Source organism: Excalfactoria chinensis, chromosome 1 (genome assembly GCF_039878825.1).
Source record: "Excalfactoria chinensis isolate bCotChi1 chromosome 1, bCotChi1.hap2, whole genome shotgun sequence".
Lineage (NCBI taxonomy): Eukaryota > Metazoa > Chordata > Aves > Galliformes > Phasianidae > Excalfactoria > Excalfactoria chinensis.
In genome coordinates, this window is record NC_092825.1 from 159,137,742 (window position 1) to 159,163,502 (window position 25,761).

At 41.4% G+C, this 25,761-nt stretch overlaps 1 protein-coding gene across 3 annotated transcripts in view; it reads left to right on the plus strand.

The window, feature by feature from the left end:
• Window positions 1-25,761, plus strand: part of FAM124A (family with sequence similarity 124 member A) — a 37,947-nt gene that overhangs the window by 11,248 nt on the left and 938 nt on the right. For 2 of the 3 annotated variants that reach the window (XM_072326799.1, XM_072326798.1), the window contains exons 2-4: window positions 612-643; window positions 14,543-15,282; window positions 25,619-25,707. In XM_072326799.1, coding sequence (XP_072182900.1) covers window positions 612-643; window positions 14,543-15,282; window positions 25,619-25,707 — 861 coding nt within the window. Of the gene's footprint in view, window positions 1-611; window positions 644-14,542; window positions 15,283-22,616; window positions 24,526-25,618; window positions 25,708-25,761 lie in introns of those variants that run through there. The other variant, XM_072326797.1, reaches the window with a different exon arrangement.

The following is a 25,761-nucleotide window of genomic DNA, read 5'->3' on the forward strand; positions in this document are numbered from 1 at the left end:
GAGAGGTGGTAGATGCTCAAACCTGGAGACACCCAAGGGCAGGCTGGATGGCACTCTCAGCATCTGATTGAGCTGTAGGTGTCCCTGTTCATTGCGGTGAAGTTGGGCCAGATGACCTTGTAGGGTCCCTTCCAACTCAAAAGATTTTATGATAATCTAAATGCTGACAGTTCTCTTTTTTTGGTGTTCCCAGCCAGTTGTGTCCAAAGAACAATAAAAATTCTACTTTGCAAATAGAATTCTCTTCAAAAAATACATCACAGCAGCTGGAGAAGAAAGATGAGGAATAAACAAAATCAGGTAGACTTCTGTTCCTAAACTGTGTCTGAAGCAGCCTGTTTATTTCCTCAGAGGGCCTTCTAAGCTTTATCTTTATGCCTGAAGTGTAGTAGAATGGTTTGCCACTTCCATTCCTAACAAAACTCAGTTCTTTACACAAATATTTTCAAAACTGACATATAATACCTGTTTTTTTGAGGCCATGTTCAAATCTTGTTCCAGTTGTTATTACCTTAGTGAAAACCAAAACCAAATGGTCTCTAAACTAATTTAAAATGCAAGGTGAATTAAATTTGGTACATCTTTAATAATCTCTTTTATTTGTCTTGCAGGTCTGAGTACAGCCGCATGTCCTCTACCAGCAGTGAGTATAAGCTTCAGACTCTTTTGTAATGGAATCTCAGCTTCTCATTTTCCTGATTGCTACTATTTATAAACATCAACTTCATGTTGTGATGGAGTTCGTATTGACACAGTGAGGTCCCCATTCCTGCTCTACTTGGATCTGTGTCTACAGGCAGCATATAAATTAAGCTGATTGGATGTTCATGACCAAAATACAAGCCCTGTGTAAAATCATAAATATCAGAGGTGATATGATTGCAAAGCAAAATGAGAACAAAATCTGTAAATATGACTTGGCCAACTTGAATGGGTTCTGCAGCCAAATGAATCTGTACTGCTGAATGACATTACAGCTGGGGGATGTAGAAGTAACTGAATGCTTATTGCAAGCTGATGCCAAGGAAGCACTTGAAAACAAATCCTAATAAGCTTTTCTTTGATTTCAAAGGCAATAGATACTCTAGTGAGTGTCACAATCTTTCTAGGTGTTTAGAATAATTGAATTTCAGCTTATCTTAGTATCTGGATTATTTTTCTTTCTTTTTTTCACCAAAGCAAAATGACATTGTGAAAGCAATTTCAAGTGGCACTTTTTCATTTCTCTGTCTTCCCACTCAAACTATTTTCTTAGCTGTAGGACATTCTGTACCTCACACGCATACAGTGCAAGATGATACCTGTCACCCTGGTACACATATAGACTACAAGTAACCAAATCAAAGAATCCAGAGATGACTAATTGCATTTTATAATCTGGATCTTTATGCACCATGGAAATCAGAGGAGAAGAAAGCCATCAGTTTGTTTTTTTCTTTCACACATTCTGGCTGAAGCATGGAGAGGTTTGTTTTCCATCTCCCATCATCTTCAATGGAGGGCTTTTATTGGTGTCAGCAAGCGCTGGATCAGATGGTGTTCGTAATGTCTGGCTCCTGAGCTGATGTGACTAGCAGGGAGCTTGCTGTGTGCATACATCTGAGAAAAAGAATTCAGTACAGCTTTTTTCCTAAATTTTGTTGTTTAAATACATTTTTGGCTTCCCACTGGAAGACAGAATTCTTGAAACGATTGAGAGGGAAAATCCAATCAAACAAATGTTTCTTTTTAGTTACTTTTTGGATTTGCCTGGTTACCCCAGGTGTGTGCCCTTCCCCTCAAATCACAACTTGGGCTGATCATTTGAGGCTGCCTCGTAAGCATGTTTGTTTGGCAATTACATTCAGAACACAAGGCATGAGAAAGTAAATTATTTCTCATCAGGTTTTGTCCCTTATCATTTTGGTGTGGCTGCTATATATTTTACAAAGAAAGGTAATGCTAATTTTGTAATTGTTCATTTTTCTTAAGTTAGCTGTTTGCACGTGTGGTGTTTAGTTGTATGGCAGCTACAGTTTGCTATGCTGAATGCAGTTACTTTGATGTCTTGCTGACCGAGGCTGTCCAGAATATGTGAGGATTACAGTTACATTTCAGCACTGGTGATTTGTCAGTACAAGGATGTTCATCATTCCAGTATGGACACAAAAGTTCAGGAGACAGGGCTGTCTCTTTCTTTTCCTTTTCCGCTTCCAAAGCAAATTATATTGTTACGACTCCACAAGTAGCAGTATTTAACTTTGCATTTTGTGGTGTTTGTGTGGTCGCTTTGGTCAGACAGTGAGAGAGAAACAGTAACATTGATGTAAAAGGAGTTTAGCAAAATACAAGTGCTTTTGTGTTGGAGGCTGGAAGACAGTGAGTGCATAATGTATTTGAAGAAGACATCACTGGGGAGCATATATTAAAAACCCACACTGTGATTTAACCATTTTAACTTAGGCAGGGAAAAGACAGATTCGTGAAATGGCTTTTCTTGTAATACAGAACCAGTTTAATCCACGATACCATCAGAACCTAAGGTAATACCAAATAAGCCATAAAGTTCAAAAGCAAAGAGTCTCTATTATCTAGCTTCTTCATTTGAAGTTCCTGTTCTAATGAAGTGGATCTTATCTGAGCCAGGAGCGTTGTAGGTTCATTTGGTTTTGCACAGGTCTTATTCTCTGGAGCCAACAAGGATCTGATTTCAGCATTTAATAAATGGATAATTCTGTTTTATGAAGTTCTGGATAAGTTCCCCTGTACAAAGGTTTTATACAGACATGCCCACAGAAAGGGTAGGAAAGCTCTGGCAGATGAATTAACGATAGATGCCTACACTGCTCCTTGCTAGGACAGCAGCTGAACAAACCAGTGCTGAGGCCCATGGGAATGCTGAAGCTGTGGCAGGAGGCTCTCCCAGGTCAGAAGTGAATCTCTTGGGCTGCTTTGTGGCAATGGAAGAAGCAGTCTGTACAGGCATTAATTTTTATGTACTTTTCCCCAGGCAGTTATTGTGAGAGGCATTCACCAGTTTAAAGGCTTCTCTGGTGTGCTGCGTAGATCTTGGTCTAGGGCAGCATCTCAGTCCTTTTGTTCTTTGCCATTGCGTTCCAGCTTTGGGTAACCAAAGAATGCTCTTCACCACAGCGTTTTTCTATCATTGGCATGTTTTGTATAGCAGTTACTTTGGGACAGAATGCTGAAGTTTGCAGAGTACATCTGTGTTAATTTCTCTAGGAAAATGAGCCGCTCATTGCCCGTGCTGCTCTGACTGTTGCTGTGGTGACTGTGGGCCTTTTCCCCTTACTATTTATTGAGCAGAGTAAATAGTCAAAGAAAACCTTCCTGCTAGATGCTAGGTTGTGAGGCATTATGGCTTTGAAAGGTTCAGTAGTGTGATTTCATGGAAGGTAAGTGCTAAATTAAATCTAACATTCTTCTCCTTTTCTGTATTAAATTAGTATAACCCTCTTTTTCCTTTGTTCTTTAGCAGGAGGTGTCTCAATAGGATGTTTTGCCCATTGGTGTGCTCTTCATTAATCTAGCAAATGCAATAAGCTTTTTTTTTGCTCATATTTTCAATTACCTTCTCAATTACAGTTTTCAGTTACCACTAGGGATCCCTAATCATATATGAGAGTCAATTGTGCTAGACGCTTCACAAAGAAGAGACTTTTACCCAAAGTGCATAATAAAGAAATATAAAGGCCATTCGCAACTTATGGATGCAGGTAGTTGGAATCACAAAGACATAGTTAATTAGTGTTGGTCAGCACAGTAATTACTTTCAGGTTGCTTTGATCTGTACATTTCAGGGATGACTTTCAAGCAGGAAGAAGGTTTGGATGGCGCCTGCTTACCTGCTCCTCTGTGCAGTCTTCATTGTGATGATAATGGAGCTTCAGAAAGACTCAAACCAGAAGTAGGCATTTTGAAGAAAGATTTCTGTGATTTGTAGCTTTAAGTATTCCACACCTAGACAGATCTGGGGGACAATTTAACCAGGGTGTCTTAGAAATAACTGTAAAAGGAGGTGGTATTTTTTACACCACCAACGTTATTCAGCTGGACAATCAATAAGGGAACAACTTGGATACACTTTGTGCTGTTTCAGCTGAGTCATAAGTGAAACACAAACTAGAACTTCAGTATCCGGTTGCCTTCACTTAACAGTTAAAGCTAGTGAAAACTAGCCAGGAGCAGGAAGGAGTTGAGCTACATTTGGACTTCTGAAAACCTGTCAGAAAGGTAAAAAGTAGCACTGAAGTTGTGTGCCTTAAGCTCAATTAGTTGAAACCAGTTCTGTCCCAGACACAGCTGGACTGGGTGTATTTTCGGTATACTTCTCCAACCAGTGTCATGTAATAAGTGTAAGGACATAACTTTTTTATTTTACTGCAATATGAAGATATACCATAGTATTATTTCCATGGAGAACTGAGATGATTTTACAATGGCTGGCAACAGGCTCTATTAAATATTAAGACCAGTTTATAGTCGGCTTTCCAGTATCGTGCTGTATTTCCAGAAGGTTTTATAAAAAGAATGCAAATCAAAGTATAGAGTAAAATGAAACTGGAAATTGGGCCCAAACTGTGTAGAGCTCTTAGGCTATAGCATGTGCCAATGTTGCAAATTCATCTGTTTTTTATAGTGCTGAAACCTGAAGTGGAAGCTCCTTGAGGAAATACAGGGAGTAGCTTCTGTGCGTATTGCCTGGCCTGTATCATGTTGCTGCCTGCTGTGGCTGTGTGAAGGCAGACAGTGTCTTACTACTAGGTGCCACGTGGCAGTAGTCAGCTGTGTGAAACATGCTGGTGTGACTGCTCGTCATCCTGCAATGAAGGAGAAAGGGCTTGAATACAAGCTAAAAAGTGTGGCACAGAGTCACAGAAAGCTGAAGTCAGAAAGTGTCATTGGAGGTGGTCTGGTCCAAGCCAATTGCTGAGAGCAAGGCCATTTAGAGCAAGTTGCTTAGATTCAAAATATCCCCACAGCCTCTCTGGACAACCTCTTCCATTGAAAGATTGCCCCCACGTATAAAGGAAAAAGAGTAAATTGTTTTTGCTATGTTAAAACAGACTTTCCTGTATTTCATCTTGAGTCATCTACCCAGAGCAATATCAGCAGGCCAGCAACATCTTCAATCCCTAGTTTGCTGTCTCCACTGCGTAATGATTAATCAACTTAATGGCACTCCTTTCTAGACCCACCAACATCACAGCTTCATCCACAAACATCCATTCCTGTCTTAGAGGAGGTGCCATTGTAGCCTGGACTGTATTAGGTACTGCATGGGGTCATCACTGCTGCTGTACCATTGCCTGAGAAGCACGATGGAGATGTTGATACAGAGCTAATGTTGCTATTTGCATGTTGACCTTTATAGAAGTTGATGTTAGGGTGCTGCTTTTGTAGTTTAAATGTTCTACATATTGAGGATGATCTTACTGTATGCACAGGGTTATTTAGAAACATAAGAATTAAGGGCCAAACATATGCCCTTAAAGGTACAATTAAAAGGACTGAGACAGTGTTGTGTGTAAGGGCATGCACAATTGTGGAACTGTGCTTGAAATCAAATCAGATTTGATTTTTACCTGTGAGATATGTGGTGTTAACCACAAGCCACATGTAAAAGCTGAAGTTCCTCTTTAAACGTTGGAGAAACCCGTGTTCTGGGTTAAGATCAGAGTTTCACTCTTTAGTATCATTTAGCACACACCCAAATGTGTGTTCCATGGTTAAATTACTTCCTACTGGCTTAGTGCTAGCTTGAGTTTCAGTATTGAAGAAGTGTAAGCACACAATTACTAGACCAGAGTTATCAGAACTCTACCTCTGTTGATGCTTATATCACCATTGTGTATTATTTTCTTACCACATCCAGTCAGTTCTTTTTCCTGTCATATAGATACAGCAGATGAAAACTGGAGAAATTATAAAGAAAAAAGATGGGTTATGAATGACAACCTGACTTTTTTTTCTAGTTCCTGTTTTAGGCACACATAGCCATAGCCAAAACCACATAATCAAATCTTTCCTCTTTCTCTTTTCCAGATGTGATTCAGAAGCACAGAAAAGCTTTGACGAATACTGAGTTGTCAAGTAGTGCACAGTTCTAGTAAAAAATTTACAGGAAAAATTTCAGAGAAAGTTGGATTTGATTATTAGGTGGTGTGGATTGTATTTCTCTGTGTGGAAGTGTTATTATTTGCTGTCCCAGAAGGCCACAAGGAGCTGGACAGTTGGTTAGTGGGTCTTCCATTCAGAGCAATGACTTGCAGGAAAGATTTTCATGCTCCAAGTTCAGCCTGTACAGTGATGGAAAACGATCTGAAAATTGTCAAGATATCTGTCTGAAATGTTAAAGCCCAAAGAGAGAAGGTGAAAAAGTAAATCTGTCCTATAATAACTTAGGAAAGCAAGTTCTCACTCAAAGGCGCTAGTAGATAGAAAGGGAAAAGCCATCTGATTCATTGAGTCAAATGACAAAACACACGTGAAAGATGAAGGAGGCAGTTTCTACTACAGGAACACCACATTGACGATGCCAGCAATTGATTTTCTCACTGTATTGTTGCCTCATTTTCTTTTATTTGAACTCTTTTAAATGAAGAAATAGAATTATTTTGCAGGTTCGTTGGGGATCTGGGGCATTCTCTACTTGGTGTAGGCCACATTCCACAGCAGTAGCTGTCAAATGCCTGCTTTATTTTTGTTAGTTTCTTGTGTTTGTTGATAAAAGTTTGGAAAAAAGCAAACGTACTTCTGCCTGTAATTTCTTCAAGCTCCACAAACTTTTTACCAGGTTACTCCTGGCTGTCACTGTATGGGATTAAAAAGAAACACTGCCTACAAGGCATGCTTTCTACTACTGCTTCCCTTTTTTTTCCCACCAGCTGGTCTGGCTGGGGTTGGTCTTTTGAATGGCACCCTCCTGTCAGCTGATAGGATCCTGACATTCAAAATAGTTTTTGCATTGGAGAGTCTAAATGTCCTTTTGCTGTGAAGATGATTGTCTAGAGAGGCGCTAATGTGGCAAATGATTGACCATGCCTCAGAGCTCGATCCCATGTTTTTATGAGATGCATCTCAAGTGTAGGTGCTTTGTCATGGCTCCTAGACAGGTTCCCCTGCCACCTGCTAGCGATAACAAGCTGATTAAAAGAAGCCCTCCTGAAAATTAACATTGCTAGCCAGATCAGTTCTCTGACTGCCACTAGAAGACACAGTCCTGATTATTCTTGTCTGAGTCTTTCTTTCCAATCTGTTCAGCAAGCTGTTTCGACTTGCATCTAGATCTGACACATGGGAAGCAGTGGAAACACTTAGCTGGGAAACGTAGAGGGAGCAGTGCCAGCAGTGAAGTCTTAAATTGTCTTAAGCCAATCATAAAATCACACTCTCAGTTAACTGGAGTACATTGTGTGAGGTGTAGAGCTCACTGTTGGACCAAATTTGACAGCAGCTCAAGTGTACAGAATTTCTTGTTTTCCAAATGCCATGTTCTTCCTGTGCTATTATAAAAAAACATATTTTTGAGAATCTCAGCTTTATATAGGAGCTGGATTTTAAGAAAAGACAGCACTTGCAGTCTTAGGACTTTGAACTCCGTGTTGTTTCTGGATGCAGTTTGAATGCCAACATGCACAGTAGCGATTGCTGATTAAACTTTTGCTGAATTACAGCACCTTACAACTCTGCCCAGAGATCTGAAATGAATGCCAAAGATCAGCATCTGGGTTCTTAGCCAGTGCAATAATCCACATCTTTATTTAGGACAATGTTATCATCAGAAAGGACTTACATCTCTGTAAAGCTGAACTGTCTAAGTTGGAATTATGGAGTCATCTAGAATATTACTTTCAATCTCCATTTCAGTTTCAGACTCTCTTCCCTCCTCTGGCCCCTTCAAAAAGTAGGGCAACTCTTCTTCAGTTCTATATGCAATATAAAATAATGGTAACACAAAGTCATGTAATGGTTGAACATTAATAGTTAATGCGCTTTTTCTGTAGTTCTCCTCTGGACTTGAATGTAATACAGGCTACTACATAAAGCTCCATGCTTTATCCTAATGATGCAGGCTCGTGCCAGCAGCATCACTAAGCTCACTTGGGCAAATCTTGTGAGCAGCAGCTCGCTGTTACAATTGAGTTCCCCAGAGTGTTTTTTGATTGTTGTTTCTGAGAGATGCATAATGACAGTTGCCTACTGTTTTCCACAGATGGGTAATATTTTGTCAGTATTCAAACAAGAATTTTCTTCTGTGGTCTCATGTAAGAATTAATCCCTATGAGGTGGATCTGTTTGAGCCCCTAGATGGAGAAATGGAAGGAGATTGTGGCTACTGAGTGAAGACAGGTAATGAAGATGCCAAATCATGAGAATCCGTTTTGTGGTTTGAACACACATGCAGTGCAAACTGGTCTGAGACTCTCAAGATTGCTTTTGAATTGTGGTGAACAGTGTGGGAGGGAAGAGGGGAAACAAAAATAGTTGGTTTCCAGGAGAATACCCCTGAATTCCTATAATAATACTTCATGCTAATTTTACCATCCTGGCTTATATAGATTTTCAATGAGCAGTTGCAGTAGACTGTTCTGTGTGCTTTGCATGCACTGAACTAGGGATAACAACTGCAGAAGCTCAGCACTCAAACATCTCTTTTCAGCTTGATTTTTTCCTGAAGCAGTGGGTTTTGTCTGCAAACACTTAAGTGATTTTTATTCATTCTGAGTGCACATAGCAAGGTGAGGATGTGGGCCGTACTGAGGAGGGGTGAGCATGGATTTGATGCCATTGAGGGTGAGAAGTTGGCATCCCTGACCAGAATGAAGGTTTTGTACCAGGTTTGGGTTCACCACAGAGCGCTCAAAGACATATCCAAAAGTGCAAAGAGCTGTTTTGCTTCAGGTATCACTGTTAGGTAAGTACAGGTTGGGCTGACAGGAAATACTCTTAGGAAAACTGGTTAGAAGGTCCTGGCACCCTCACAATAAATGACAAGCAGCATGAAGAGTGTGCAAGAGTGCACAGAGAGATGAATGGGAGTGAGATGGATTACACTCTACAACTTCCTGAAGGGAGCTTGTGATGAGGAGGACCCGAGGAAATGGCTGCAAGTTGAACCAGAGGAGGTTTAGATTAGACATAAGGAAAAACTTTTTCTCTCAGAGAGTGGTCAGGCACTGGGATGGCTGCCCAGGGAGGTGGTGGAGTCGCCATCCCTGGCAGTGTTCAAGGGGCGGCTGCATGAGAAGCTATGAGATGTGGTTTAGTGGCTTGTGGTAGCAATGATAATGGGAGGACAGTTGGACTAGATGATCTTGTAGGTCCTTTCCAACCTTGTGATTCTATGATTTTGTGCCCCCTTCCAACAGCAGCTTGAGCTGAAAATGAATCATTGCCCTAGGGAGGTCAGGGCAGTGGAGCTGGTGGGGAGGGATGTGAGTTCACTGGGTCTGTAGCATAGCAGGGAGTTTCAGCAATTGCTTCACCATCTAATAGCAATGGTACCACATGGAGAGACCTGCCATTGCCTTTGTTTGATCACGCAGTACCTCTGTGGGCATTGTTTCACATTTTGATAAGATTCATTCCTGCAGGATTGGCTCCTTGTTGAACACTGAGAGCAGTGACATCTCCTCAGAAGACTGATCATATTAATGTATCAAAAGGCTTTTTATCTCTACCAGGCAGATAATGGTCTTAATTTTCCTGCTTTGATTTTACTCAGTAACTTTTTTGGTCCCTGGAGCAATTAAATAACAGCATAAAGAGCCTAATATTATGTGCCCATCTGAAGGAGCAGATTGACAGTTTTGCCATGCTCGTCAGTGTGCTGCTCTACCTGTGATGCATTTTCTAAACTACTTCAAGAATGGAGGAGCGAGCATCTTGGCACCATTACCTCTGTTAGAGAACATTCAGCTGCAGCTCCACAGGAAAATTCTGCTCTGACAGTAGTGTGAAAGATGTTTCTCTTCTTGTTACTGTGGCACACAGACCATCCCCCTTATTGCTTCTGAGCATCCTTCATGAGCTTGAGGTGGTGTGCTAAGCAGAGCATGCTGCGAAACACATTATCCTGCAGTCCTGCATTTGTCAGATGCTATTAAACAGTGGGGAAAGACAATGGAAGAGCTGGTGAATCTGTCAAATCCTTCTTGTTCAAAAGGTTATTAATGCTGTATAATTCATCAAAGTGTGACCCAGCCATGGATTCTGCTGCTAGAGGTGGCCACTAACCACCTCTGTTGCATCTGCCCAGAGAATGATGGTCCTTGTTTCTGAAAATAGCCTCTGCCTTTGTGTCTGCCCTAGAGCCTTTCAGTTAACACACCTAGAAGGGTCAGTCTTGTGTTAGAGTCAAATGAAATGCTAAAGTCCGGTGAGAAATGTTACCATTTCAGCATTGCGTTTTGGAACAGAAATGAATTAGGGAAAAACTGAAATGATCTGTGCAACAAAAATCAGGCATTTTGGTCAGAATTCAATCTGAAATCTTACTGCCTGATGTAGTGCTAAAGGAGTCTACTCTGTAAGGTAGAAAAGGCTCAGACTTTGTTCCCATGAAGCAGTATGCTGCAACAGGGAAATGAAAGGCCATGTTGCAGTGCTGAGATTTAAAATGCAAAGTTGCTGCTCAACGCAAAAGTATTATGTCAAATATGAACAGGTTACTTCCTCTCAGTTTCTTTGATATAAAAATGAAAATGTGGACACATAGAAGACTGCAAATATCTGCCTCTGTAAATGCAGAAATTGGGGTTGGGATCCAGTCTGCTTAAAACCTCACTTTGTTCTAGACTCTGTCCTACTTCCCATACTACCAAGTTTGCCTAATCCTGTAGGTAACACTTCATGAAGTATCACCTGGTGAATCTCAGGAGTCTGTAGGTCCCTTTCTTCATTTTCAACTCAGGCATAGGAGAGATGGAACAGGCTGGCACAGGCTGCTCAGAGAAGTTGCAAATGCCCCATCCCTGGCATTGTTCAAGGTGAGGCTGGATGGGGCCCTGATCTAGTGCATGACAACTCTGCATGCAGCAATGGGACTAGATAATCTTTGAGGAACTTGCAACCCAATACATTGTATGTATGGTTCTATGATATTGTGTTTTGGGAAGGCAGGTGCTTATCTATTTCCTAACATCAGCTATGAGCTGAATTTGGCAATTCCAGACATTTCCACTGAAAAAGCCAGGAAAACCAAGTGTCAACATAGGCTATTGATAGTCACTTCTGAAATAAAGAAGTGTTTGGAACCCTCCCCTGAAAATGGAGAGACCTGCATGCAGAACAAACAGCTGAAGTGGGAAATGGATCTGTAAAAGAAGGACCAGCTGCCAGGCTGTGGCTTGATAATGAGGGACCGTTCTGCTAGAGCTGGGTGTACAAGAGTCCTGGGGCGAAAAAAGCAAAAGCAGGAGGGAAACTTCTCTAACCTAGGGTTATTCAGCTGTCATGAAGGAAACCTCCTCTTACAGCTACCAGTGATATGATGCATCTCACGTGTTTTAATGTGAAATGCGTGCATGTTCCAGGGGGAAGGAGCTGCAACTCCAACTGTGAGCATTCCCAGCTGGGCTGAGCTGCTGGAGTTACTGACCCAAAGGTACTCAGGCAGCTGTGGCATTGCGTGCCCTGCATTCCTGGCCAGCCTCAGCAAGAACTGTGTTACCAGGATACCAGGTTCTGAATGCCTGGCATCTAACAGGGGTGGCGGCTGTCCCCCAACCTTAACTGTCACCTCTCCAGGCTGACAGTCAGTGCTACCTGGCACAGAAGCAAAAAGTCTAGGATTGTGAAATGCTCCTTCATTTTTGTATAGTGATTACCCCTAAACAATGTTGCTGCTTTGCTAGGTCGAAAAGAATTAATCCCCCTCTGTCATAGGGGAAAAAAAATGTCATAGCTGTGAGAACCACAGAGCGTATTTCCAAATAGATGCCTCAGCATTTTGATTTTTTCTGTGGGATTAAGCAGTAATGCAGAAAGGCTAATGCATATGCAGAGCTTTCATTTGCTTCTGTGACGATTTGCCAGGGGGCACATTGAGCTATGTCACGGGGAGTGGTGCCATTTCCCCTCCTTTCCTGTGAGGTGAAGCAAAAAGCCTCATTAGTAACATAGAAACATTTTGCAGTTTATCATCAGCTTTGGGAAGTTTCTCTTAGCTCCTTGCTCCTTCTACTCCTCTTAAATTTCTTTTACCAAATCAGAAAGTGCAGCTTGCTGCTTTATAAGCACAGGAGCTACACAATGAAATGTGTGAAAGTGGCATCCGTACTGCAGTCAAAGCATCTTTGCCAACATAAAATAGTCACTGAAGAGCCCCTCTACTGATTTGCTACACTTTTCTTCCTTCAGCATAGTTAACTGCTTCTAGCTTAATAAATAAAGATAGTAAAAATATGGTTTTCTATGCTGTGTATATAGACCTAGCTTCTAATGATGGTTTTGAGCATCTGGTGCTGATGGACACAGGCAGCAGTCACTGCAGAATACTAATGCTGCTGCTGGCTCTTCCAATGGCTCCTCTGCTGAAAAATGCTTTAGACCATTCAGCGTCCTTACATCATGCTGAGCAACAGGATGGCAGAGATGCCATGCTCAGGGATTTTTTTTTTCCCATTCAGAGCAAGAAGCCTGCAACAGCGATGGCTCTTTGTTTTGCATTGTTGTGCCCAGGCTCCTTTGGAAGCTGCAGTCATTTATATACATAAACATCAAGGCTGTCGCTTCTTGCATGCTTTCATAGCATTTGTGTGACAAAGGAAATGAAGGGAGAAAAGAGCTGAACATCTTCTATTCCAGTCTTAGGAAATGAAAGTCTGTGTAGTTATGGTGATTATTTTCTTTCTGGTTTTATTAGGTCAGTGTCCTCCACAGTTTGTCTTCCTTCCTGTCCTGCTGTCCCATGTAAAGGGCCATGAGAGGACCTCCCCACCCCCCCTCCGTCCCCTTTGTCTTCCTCCCACACAGACACAGGATATCTCTCACTATACCTGCCAGTAGCAATTGTCGCAGCAGAGCCCCTTGCCGTGTTCTGACACAGATTGATTTTGCCTCATATTTTTTCTTGCATTAACCATCTGACAGAGTCGTTCTGCATCACTGTTTAATGAAGTAATTGTATTTTTGATAATTCCCTTGGGTTTTCTCTGTCTGCCCTGGGCAAAATGCATGCTTGTTTGTTCTGCATACTGCATGTTTCTGCATCTTCTAGATTGATGCTATATTTACTGGTCATTTCTGGAAAGCTTTCTCCGTGTTTTCCTGTATTGAAAGACAACTAAAATATGCTACTTGTATAGCACTGATTTTCCATTAAAGCAATTGCTAAAGGATCACAGGAATGTTGTTCTGATGCCAGGAGGGAGGATGGAGAGCTTTGCAGAATTGCCAATAGGAGGAGAGGCAGCCTGTGAGACAGTCCCTCTATTAAACATGGTCTGCACAATGAAAAGCTTGCGAAGCCTTTCTAAGCCCTCACACACTTAGGCTTTGTGCCCGGGGCTTGAGGTCTCAGACGTGCAGGTAGTTTCTGAATACCACATAGGGGGAACCGTTTCAGCAAAAATATCCAGATTACCTGGATGATTTATTGAACTGTCTCGGATCTTTGTTTGCATGCAACTCCAACAGAACAGAAGTGGCAATTCCAGCCCTGCCTTCCATCCAGCCATTGCTGCTGAGCTGTCAGAGAGATCTTGGGGACAGCAGCACATGCAGCCCCTTTGAACACTCCCACTGCTTTTTTCCCTTGGGTAAGGGTAACTTTTTGAGCTCCCTGCATTTACCACTCTTCCCTAATCGTATAAAAACCTTGAAGCAGTACAATTGTAGTTATGATGGTCTAAAGATCTAAACGGTGCAGGATTTATAGGGAGGAGTAATATCTTTTCCTGAAGAAGGGCTTGTGTGCCTGAAGGCTTCTCTGATTTCTTTTTTTCCCAAGTGTATCAGTTGGTCTAATAAAATATATTGCTTCTGCCTGCAAACTTTGCCTTACTTATTAAAACCATTGCCTTCAGGACACAGAACATTTTTAACTTGGTGGAAAACTCCAGTGTCAAGGTGATAGAGTGGAGCTCAGCAGTGTAATTTCCATGCCCCAAGCCAAGTGGTATGAATTAAAACAAGGTGGGGTGAACACTATCCACCCCAGTTGTTCTGAACATCGTTAGTGGTCCTTTTACTCCCATGCTACATCAATATTTTTGTCTTTCCTACATCTTAGCTGTAAGGGGCAGCTCTTTTCTAACACTGAAATGCACTTTGGGTAATGTGTTTTGTATGCTTCCTCAGTAGAAAGAGCAACTGTTACGGTATGCTTAATGAAACTTCTCTGTCTTCTGGTTATCTTCTCAACTGATATATGTCTGCGCGTTAATTTATTGTAAGTGAGCTTGAGGGAGGTGAGAATAAAGCCCGGTGGGACTGAGTAGACTGCTTCCCTGTGAAGGATCAGCTCAATGTTGACAACAGTCAAGGAAATCAGTATGTTTGACACCTTCAAGGACTTTTTTTCTTTTTATACTCACAGGTGAACTTTCTGTGGAAGATATACAGGACCCATTCCTTGTCAGTGTGCATATTATCACAGACCCCGGTGAATCCAAGACTCTTCAGCAAGCAATTGATAATCTTCTGGCCTGGATCCATCCAGAACTCCAGCTGTTTCGAGTCTCAGAAAGACGTGTGTCCAAGAAGCACAGGAAGCCAGATAAAGCTGGTGTTTCCCAGCCTGCTCTCGCCATCATTCTGTTCCTGCAGGAGGAATATGGAGAAGAACCCATCTTGCAACTCCATGAAACTTTCCAGCAGCCGCCTTGGCATTACCACCACACAGAGAGAGTGCATGGGAAGTTCCTTCCTTACATGCCATGCAGCCAGGACTTTTACACTTTGGCTCCAGAGACTCCTCTGTGGGCTATTCGTCCAGTGCATTACGGGAAAGAAATTGTCCGCTTCACAGTATACTGCAGAAATGAAAACTTTGTTGATATTTTGAAGTTTTATGAGTTAATACTGAAAAGACCGGTATGTCAGAAGAAAGCGGACTTTTGTGTTTTTCCTGTCTATTCTAACATGGAAATAGACATCCAGTTTTCTTTAAAAAAACTCCCAAAGGGCCACGTGCCAATGCCAACTGAGTCAGCAGTGCTGGAGTTCAGAGTGAAAGATGTTGGACAGCTTGTTCCTCTCCTGCCCAACCCTTGCAGCCCAATCAGTGAAGGCAGGTGGCAGACTGAAGATCATGATGGAAACAGGATCCTCTTGCAGGTGAGTCCAGTACACAGTGAAACAGAAGCACAGTTATTGGTTTTGTGTGGAGAACTGTAGCCTACTTCAGCAGGCAGAAGTGGAGGCTCTTCTATTGCTCTGTGGTAGGTGAAAGAACCGGGACATTACTACTAAATATCTCAAAACCCCTTGCTGTGTGTGTCTACTCAGGAAGGCAGTTGGTGATATCAGTCAGCCTCAGTTTATACAAAGAATGATGTGAGATGAGGTAGCTGTTTTGAAGAATGTGGAGAGAGAGAATTACGAGTCCAAGTAGAGGAATGATGGCTGAGGGGTAAAGTTTTGTAAAAAGTATACACACAGAACTGGTAGTTCTATAAAGTAGCTCTCAGCTATGAGATTTTTATGGGAGACGAGGAATTCCTGATAGCTTAAGTTATTTTCTAGCATCAATTTGAAAAAAAACAAGGTGACAGCACCTGTATTTTGCCCGGTGATTATCAGGATTGGGAGAAACGAGGTAAAGGAAAAGAAACGCAACCTGGAGAGCAGCCTAGGAGACAGACTCACACAGATTCTCCTTCCAGAGTAATCTCAGATGCTCATAATCAAGTCCTAGAAGATAATTTCTTCATTAAGACATTTGTAGCCATGATTTCTAGGCAGTGTATCAGCATGCATCACATCTGAGGGAGTTAAGCAAGAAAACAAGCAGGAAGTTTTTAATAGCCACCTGTTCTGCAAAGGGTTTGTGTGTGGCAGTCCTGAGAGAAGTTCACATGCATTCCTTCTCTGCAGAGGTGAAGGAATTTACTGCTGCTCAGCATATAAAACAAGGAGTGTAGACCTTTGGAAGATTGTTGTTCAGTTTTTGAAGAAGAGTGTTTGTTCCAGAGTGCATTTCATTTGTGAATCCAGCTTCATCATGCTTCTGCCAAAGTAAGGACCAGTTTGTTGGGATCATTTATTGCTCTATAGGCATATCTGTGCTTGGTTGAGATAGCCTGTTAACCTGAGCCACCACCACTATACCTTTAGACAACAGACACTTTCACCTCTTTCTCCTTTTCCTTTGTTGTTTTTTTTTTGGGGGGGCTGGGGTGTTTTTTTTTTTGCCAAGTGTTTTCTATGTGAGATAACTGGTTTATGGGACTTTGCGCTGCTTTCGAGTAAATTGAGCAGAAGGAAAATGAGCAACAATAACAAAAAAAAAAAGGAAGACACACCAGGCGTTGTTAATAAGGCTTTCAAAACAGTACATTTCCAGAAATAACAGGCACCACACAATATGGAGGCAAAGTGAGACTTGCCAAACCGGAGGCTAAGATAAGCCTTACAAAAAAAAAACCAAAAACCAAAAACCAAAAAACAACAAGATTTTAATTATAGGCATCAAAAGAGGAGAATGAAAGCCTCCAAATGCAAGATTTTCATTTGTTTTCAGTGAGGGTGATGACGTGAAGCTGGAGTGCAAAATAGCTGGAGTGCAAAATAGCGTATGGGAATGAAGTAAAAGAAATGGAAATTATCACATAGAAGCATAGAATCATCTGGGCTGGAAGAGGTTTCTTGGGAGTGGGATGAAGCAAAAGAAGTTTGATATGAGCAAAACAGGGGAAGAGCAGAGGCTGTAAAGTCGTGAAGTCAAGGTCCTGCTATACAGCTTTAAGAATTCTGTACTTTCAGAAGAGGAATCAGGGAAATGTCCCGTTCCTACTCAACCATCTTGCAGCCTCCCCATGAAAAGGGGAGTGTAGTCTCCAGTATGCATGAGAGTTTGCATCCCATAAGGCATATGGACAGTGCTTGTGCCACTGCCCAATATACTGCAAGTCTCACGTGTGCTTGGCCTCCAGAAAGTGGCCTCCTGAGGTGCAAATCAGGGAACAGCTCCCACTGTGTGCAGAGGAGAGACACTTAGAGATAGAAACTGATGGAGTAAGGCCATGGGAGTCAAGCCAAGGTCAGTCTGTGGGGTCTGTACTCTGAAAATAAATCAGAATGTTAACAGCAGGAATGGGGAAAGGTGGTTTCACCTAAATTACTCTTCTGGCACAGGAGCAAAAACCTGTCAAAAAGCAGATTTAAGTCAGCCATTGTTCATATTGATGGCCAGCTTCGTAGCAGCCACCCAGCAAGTGCAAGCAGGTTAACATCTTAATTCAAGACAGGGTGGTCATTTAAGGACAAGGACTTATATGATGGGGCACAGGTTATAGGAAGCATTTGATTTGGAGACCTGTGGACTTCTTTATAGTCTTTGAACTCTTTCTAAGTTAAAAGCAAATTATAGTGTCTTTTAAAGTAAGATATAGGACTTTCAGCTTCTTGCAGAGTGGTGTTATTAACAGCACTATCAATACCACACCATTAGTAATAACCTTCACCTCTTCATAATTCTGCAAGTCCAAAGAATGACTGCACCACATTTTTCAGCCTGCACATAAGTTGGTGCTTAGTGATGAATGGAATGTTTTTATTTACTGACTACTGATATTTCTACTTTTCTACAGAGTACAATTAAGTGCTATACTTAGAATTGTAGATATATGACCCTGTCAATAACAGGCAGTTGTTAACGTTTGAAACTGGAATATAATTACATGATTAGACTAACAAGGTGTGACCTCCGCTTTTCTTTGTGCGCTCACAGGGACTCAGATATTTGCCAGTCAAATTGATTCATATTCTTCAAAACTGCATTTTGCAAATGGAATTATTGAGGGTCTTGATTAGAGCCAGTGCAGGAGAAAATAAGGTTATTCATGGGCAGGATAAGTCTGTTTAATATCATGGATTTCATTCCTTGATTTGCTTGAAAGCCAGTTAAAATTGTTTTGTCACAGTAGCTTTTGCATGATGGCAAGTTAGCTCCGATGGTGTACCTGTATACCAACCAATGCAAAGGGGTAAGCAAGACTTAAGAGCAACGCTTACGGGTGTGAAGGCACCCACTCTGCTTCACCACTGCTAAGCCCAGAAGCAGGAGGTATGGGAAAAATATGTAAATATTGTGGTTAAGATTATACCAGACTGATATGCAGAATACACTACTAGTTTCATGGGTCTTACCCAAATTCCTGGCTGCCTCTGGGCTTAACCCTTACAGGGGTATCTGAAGACCTGATGAATGTGCATGGCTGGTAATGCAGTGTGGGAAGCAGGAGAGGTGGGATGGGCTGGCTTGGGCATGTGTGGCTGGCAAGCTAGGGCTAGTGAGCAGAGAGAAGAAAATGCACAGATGACAGACTAAATTAGAGAATGTCTTTAGATAGGGTAGAAAAATAAAGCAAAGAAGCACAATCTCACTATGGCAGAAGAGTTCAATAGTGCTAATGATTAGTTTTGGTGGGGACACAGCTGAGTCAGTCTATAACTCAAATGGGAGATGATTCCTCAGTTGTTTTTTTTTTATCTCTGTCTTCTCCATTGATGCAATTACATTTCATAGCGTGGTAAGATCTCTGATAACTCTTTACATCCAGCAAAATCTGTTGACAAGGTATATGAAGTGTTACAAGACACTTCCCCATTCTAGTTTTGTAAACACACTACATACCGCTTTTCAAATATGATCAATTCAGATTTAAGTTGCATTTGAGGATTTCGTCTTTTTATATATTCTGCTTTTCTGAATGCATTTTGCCTTATAAGTAGAACTTACCATGGTGATGTTAAAGACTAACCTTTGCCACTTTTTCTCAAGTTGATTTTTTAAATGTATTTTATTTCTGATTCAATCCCACTGGTTTAAATCCACTGGTTAAACAAACATCATCATATTCCTTTTGAGTAATGCTGGGAAGACCTGTGTTTGTGATAGTAACACAATTGCAGTACAGCCCATTTGAGTGGTTATGATCTTTTTTCTTAAAAAGCATGTAACTTTAAGTAGGCTACAGGAACACTTGTGGAGTGCTTGTCCACTATGGGCAGCCCATGTGAAGCTGAAAGCACTTCTCTGCAAGTTTGTTGCATTCCTGGATATTTGTCATGAAATTCTTCTACAACCTATTGTAATGCGTAAAGACTCTAAATCCGTCCCTGCTTCGTAAAGATTTGTTCAGAGATTATAAATGAGTAGCAGATTAGTGTTAGATGAGAAAGCCTATTCTGTCAGAGAGCTAATCAGTTTAATCTACAGCCAGTTCTGGTGTGTGTGTTTGTGACAGGGTCTGGTAGATCTCTCTCCCAGAATCTGGAGTTCCTATCAAAACCTGTTTTTTTTTTGGTGTGGTGGAAGCTGTGCACACCCATTTAGACTGAGTTTTGTTGTCTCAGGTGGCCAATCCTTCTTGACAGCATCTCCACCAAGCTTGCTCCTGATGCCAGCAGTTGGGTCAGGCTGTGGCAAGACAGCAAGCAATGGAGAAATCAAATGGTGAGAAGGCTGAAAATAGGTAATTAAATAAAGGAAATAATTCAGGAAGAAATTCAGCCCATGGAGTGGAAAGGCCGAGAGAAGAGCTGAGAAGCGGAGAGAAGGCTGAAGAGTAGCTGAATGTGCATGACATAGAATTGTAGAATGGCTTGGGTTGGAAGGGACCGTAAAGATCATAAAATCATAGAATTCTTAGAGTTGGAAGGTACCTTTAAAGGCCATATAGTCTAACTCCTCTGCAATGAACAGGAATACCGCAGCTACATCAGGTTGCCCACAGCTTGATCCAGCCTTGCCTTGAAAGTCTTCAGGGACGGGGCATCAACCACAACTCTGGGCAACCTGTTCCAGTGCCTCACCACCCCCAATGTAAAAGACTTTTTCCTTATGTCTAGCCTAAATCTACCCTCTTAAAACCATTTCCCCTTGTTCTGTCACAACAACCTGCTTGAGAGCCTGCCCCCTTCTTTCCTATAGATCATCAACTAAAGACAAGACTTTCATAGGGCCCACAGAATTCACCCCTGTGAAAGTGTCAGATGTGCCCCCAAAAGCCTTGTGTTTCCACATCAGTTTTGTCTGAGTGTTGCCGTTGTTTATCCTTTCACAAACAAGAAGAACTGCATTTGCTTGCATCCTTGGTTTCTTTAGATGCTTAATCTTCTCTGTTATCAACAAGTCTGCTGAAACACGAAGACACTGCATGTGAGCTAGCTATGGTCAGGCAGTCCACAATCTTCTCCCTGCAAAACAGGAGAAGCATGAACTCCTGCTGATTCATCAGGAGTTGTAACTAATTCCATGTATTGTATCTGATATCAGAGTTACTGCACAGAAGAAAGGTGTACCATTGATTAGTGCAACCAGCAGTAGAATAAAGAGTGCTGTCTTGTACAAGCCCATCAAAAGAATGGGGTGATCTGCTTTATACTTTCAGGATGCCATATGACCATTTCTGGGTTACCCAGAAGTGTCTGCAGTTAAGAAACTACTGGTATTTACTTCCTGAACACAATCTTTTATCTTGTTGAGTAATTTCTTAAGCAAATTAACTCAACAACTGCATAAATAAACTGATGTTGCATAAAGACATCTGAAGTGATTCCCAGTCATATCTTGTTCACAGTTTAACAAATTTTATTTGATTCTTTTGCACCCATGAATTCCTATCAGTTTGTGAAACCGTGGTCAGTTTACTCATGAATACATTTAATTCCTTATGGCATTAAAGAAAACATCTTATTTTGTTAAATGGAAATAGGGTGTGGATTAGCTTACTTCATTACAGATACACTGGAATATACGTATATATATATACATTCATCTACAAGTGAAATGCCTAAATGAATTCCTAAGGGTTGGCTGTCCTGTAAATCACCTCCAGATAGGCAATCAGAAGCAAGCAAAAATATTTTATGGACACGAAATTTCTTTTCCTTTTTATCTTGTATTTTCCTCCTGTAAAATCACAGCAGTGAGAAACAGAAAATGGTTGTGACAGATCTAGGTCACTAAGATAATATGATGTGCACTAGCAAGATGTTTGAGGCAGCAATGCATGGAGTTCTTTTAGAGAAAGGGGAGACAAAACGACCTCCTTGGCTGCTGGGCCTCATCCATTTCTGTCATGTCATATAATCTCTTTTGTAAAATAAACAAGCTCCATCTTTATCATCACTTGCCCCAGAAGACTCTTCTGTTGTGATTAGAAACCCTTTAGTAACTTGTCATACATTTTGCTTAATGGATAGCTCATCTTATCTTTCTTTTTTTCTTTTGCCTGCATCTTTTTCGGTTTGAATTTATTCATATAGGGGTGATAGAAGTCATGTGCAGCATTCTGAATGAGGCCTTACTAGTCTTGTGTGCACTGCATTTTTTTTTTTACCTAACTTGAAACTGCCCAGAATGATGTTTCTCATGGCCTTGTCACTTTAATAGCACATGGTGACCGAGATCTCTAATTCCTCCTCTGTTATTTTTGACTGACAATTCCCATAGCTGAAATAATTGTTTATTTTCAAGGGTTCTTGCAGTTTGTCCCGTTAATTCCTCTCCCTTTTGGGACTGAAATGGAGCATTTTGTACTACATGAAAAATTCCATTAAGAAGAATCTCAACCAAACTTTTTAAAATGCAAACTTCTGAAAGCCTTGCTGAGACTAGTGGGATGATGACAAGAGTTTATAACTGCTAAGACACTTGGGGCTTATTAGTGTCTAATCCTATATGAGAGACACCTGGCCTACAGCTACTCCTTGAGGACATTGGACAACTGTTCAAGAATCCAGCAGGCAGGCAACTGAATCCCACTCAAGGGATGAGATTTGGAACCAGATTCAGATTGTAACCATCAGCTCTCTTTGTCCTAGGTGTCTACAAGCAAGTTAGATGTCTAAAGCTGTCCTTAAAGTCCTTAGGAGCTAGCTTATTGAGCAAGTGGATTCTGGAGTATTCTGCTCACTGAACTGGATGAAAGAGATAATGTCCCTGTTGAAAGAAGTGGTATATTCCCATTGAGATGTCAGAGAATTAAGTTACTTGCTAAAGGCTTTTTGGCGTCTCAGAGGAAAAATAAAAACGTTTGCACCACATTAATGAAGAAATGAGGAATAGCAGTAGTACCATACATCTCCCATTGCTTTATTTTTGTTCTTTAGCTGTCACTAGGGTAGTAATGTTGGAAGGCAGAATATGAATGAATCTGAACAAGTCAATATTATGTGAGGTTTTCAAGCTAGTGTAATTCAGCCTGCAAGGCAGGGATCCTCTTCCATTTATTCTTGTTTCCTTCAAGGCTCCTTATGTAAATATTTGGGATTTTGGCAGGGTGATTTCTCTTTGTTACTGAAGTGAAACATTTGCTGCAAGCATACTGAATGAAATCTGCTTCGTAATTATTTGCAGTAACAACTCAGCAACGAAGACTTACGGTTGTAAGACTGCCAATTCTGTATTAATGTGATCTTCTTTTCTCCTTCTCCTGATGCAGCAAGCACGCAGTTGGTGTAGGAAGTCTGCAAAGCAGAACAAGCAACCATATCCATCTGTGTCAACAGATTCCCACTTCACCACTTTGCCAGGCTTTCATCCTCAGAGCCACCAATCTGTCCCTGAACAGCCAAAAGAAATGAGTCAAAACAAGGTGCATCATGCAAATGGCCTTGGTCATTATCTCGGTTTCTCCCAGCAGGACCTCAGACACAGTGATCAAGAAGACTTCACACGCAGATCCAGCAGTGCCTCCAGCATTTTGTGGTCATTTCAAAGAAGCAAGTCTCTGTTCTGCTTACCTACAGTGAGTTCCTCCTCAGCCTCAGAGACTGCTCATTTCAGTGAAGCATTTCAGTTTTTCAATACTGAGTCACCTGCAACCAGGTTGAAAACATGGAGATGCAGCCCAAGGCTTAACATTGATGACTTGGAGGATGCACAGGAGACTGATGTGGACACAGGGAGGAAGCTGTCCTTCTCAGACCTGTCTGTGGTCTCTGCATACTCTGCCCTTAACAGATTTTGCAGTGACTTGGAAGCCTCTCTTCCACCACAGAAGCAAACCTGCAGTACAAGTACAAAGGCTTCTGCCAGTGGAAGGCCTGTATCCTCCATGTGCAGTACCTTTGATCCTGCGGATGGTTCACTGCCATCTCTCTCTGAATGGTCTTCCAGCTCATTCATATCAGCATCTCTTTCCAAGCAGCCCAAACAATCTTCAAGAACAGCCCCTTGTTCCCTTGATGATAGTGGTAGCATTTTCCCATCTTCACCAACTAATGACGAAGAATTCTACATCTGAGGTTCCTCTGTCTCACACCTTCCAGGGCAATTTTTTTCTTGTGATGACTGGACCATCCTTAAGCTTACAGGATTTTCCTTGAGGAAGAGAACGTGGTGCAGAAGAGTATGCTAGATGTTTGAAGAAAGCTCCTGGATCCCTCAAGAGATGAATGTCCCCAAAGTATGTACCGTAAATCAGTCTGAGCTGGTGCCCAGTACCTTTGCACTGGTGGAGATGATCTTCACAAGGGCTTGTCCGTGCCAGTGCAATGCAGAGGGTTTCTACGACTGACCCTTAGACTACTGGTGAATAAAATTCCAGAATAGGTGCGTAATGATCCAGTTCTCTTTGACGCAAACTGGAGAGTAATTTGTGACACCAAACTGCTTTAAATTTTCAGAAAAATTCCCTTAACTCAGAAAGATGGGAGTACAAAGTGATCTTCTTTCCCACTTGAGAGTTCCAAAGGTAGCTATAAGGACAGCAGGTTCCAGTAGCATATCTCCAGAAGGCGCAGAGAAGTGTCCTGTGAGGTTGCCCATCATTCTGTCTAATATCTGATTGTTTACACTACTGGGAAGAAAGAAGCTCCATTCCTTCCACGGGGAAGAGGAAGCTCTAGTGGATAACTTTACTTTGACAGTACAGAGTATGGAAAGTGCCAAACTGGAAATTTTATCTAACTTTTTCTACTCATCTGCACATGAAACCCATTCTTTCCAGCTGGGACTGTAGTCTGAACCACTTTATGTAAGCCAGTGGTAATTCAAGTAAACATTATTTACTACCTCTAACTCAGACAAGTTTACCTTTTTGGAATACAAAACAAGAGAAATAACTCAGCATTTTTATACCTTGCTACACCAGCAATCCAAAATATGTAACAACTTCATTTTTTTAAGGGTTGTTATTTTTCTGTAAAAATGATTGATGCAAAGATGTACCCTTCGTATTTCCAGAACAAGCTTATTTGTTCTTCTCAAATAAGTCTGTCCAAAGGGAAAACAAGTCTAAATTTACTGGCTTTTCAAGCTGTGTTTTTAAAATACACATTCTTGATAAGCTGTTTTGCTACAATTAAATTGATATCATATAAAAAAGAATAAATTGTAAGCAAAAAGCTATTAATGTGGCAGCTAGGTAACTTCAGCGCAACTTTAAGCTCAAGGAGGGAAGGTTTAGATTGGGTATCAGGGGGAAGTCCTTTACAGTGAGAGTGGTGGAACAGGCTGCCCAGAGAGGTTGTGGATGCCCCATCCCTGGAGGTGTTAAAGGCCAGGTTGGATGGGGCCCTGGGCAACCTTGTCTAATATTAAATATGGAGGTTGGTGGCCCTGCCTGTGGCGGGGGTGGTTGGAACTTGATGATCTTTAGGGTCCCTTCCGACCCAAGTCATTCTGTGGTTCTAAGTCAGATTTATAGATTGCGTCCTACAGATTCTGAAAATTTACTTTTGTGCCAGAGAGAAGTGATGCTGACTGCAGCTTTGATCTAGCCAGTAAGAAAACAGCTGTGTTAAAAGGTGTATGTTAAATGCTGCATGAAATCTATACACAGGCGCAGATGCTGAAGGCTTGGCATGATGGCACTGAATAAAAACACCTTTGTGGAGAAAAATGTTGATATTGCTAGGGGGTCTCACTGTGAAGAATTGCTGCTTTAAACAAACGAACAAACAAATATGAATTATCACATACATAATCTAAACAATAGTTGTGAACTTTGGAACAGATATCCAGGTTCATTGTAGTTATTTCAGTAAACGCAGTTTGTACAAACAGTTCTGGAAGAAAGTCTGAGAGAAACTGAATGTGTGTTTATACAGGAAGAGGGGGAATTCTATTGAAACTGTATCTCAGATCCAGGTAAGGCCAGAGGCATTGTCAAAGCCAGGATATCACTCCCCAAGACTTTTGCTTTTTGCTGTTACTTTCTCCACACAAAGGAAGGCATCAAGCTTAAGTGCAAGTCTCCTCCTTGTGAGATGCAATCATAGCGTGTACCAGAGGTAGACTGGTCCTCTGTGCTAAATACGATGTATAAAGAGGAAATTCTCTTGAGGATGTAAGAGCATAGGAGGCTATCAGCCTTCTCTTGTCCTCACAGCTGTTTAGGTTTGCTGCAATTTTTGGTAAACCATTATCTTCATAAATGTCTGGGACCACAAGTAGCGCCAATGAAGGAATTGTAACGATATTTGTTTCCCTGCTCTACAGACAGAATATGTGTTAAACACTGTGAGGGTTTCTAATAGCTTGGAAATCGCACTGCAAGCAACAATGCCCAGGACAGACAGGCTCCACAGGTTTGAAATTCTGATTTTCTGTCATATCTGTGATAGTACAAAGAAAAATGATGG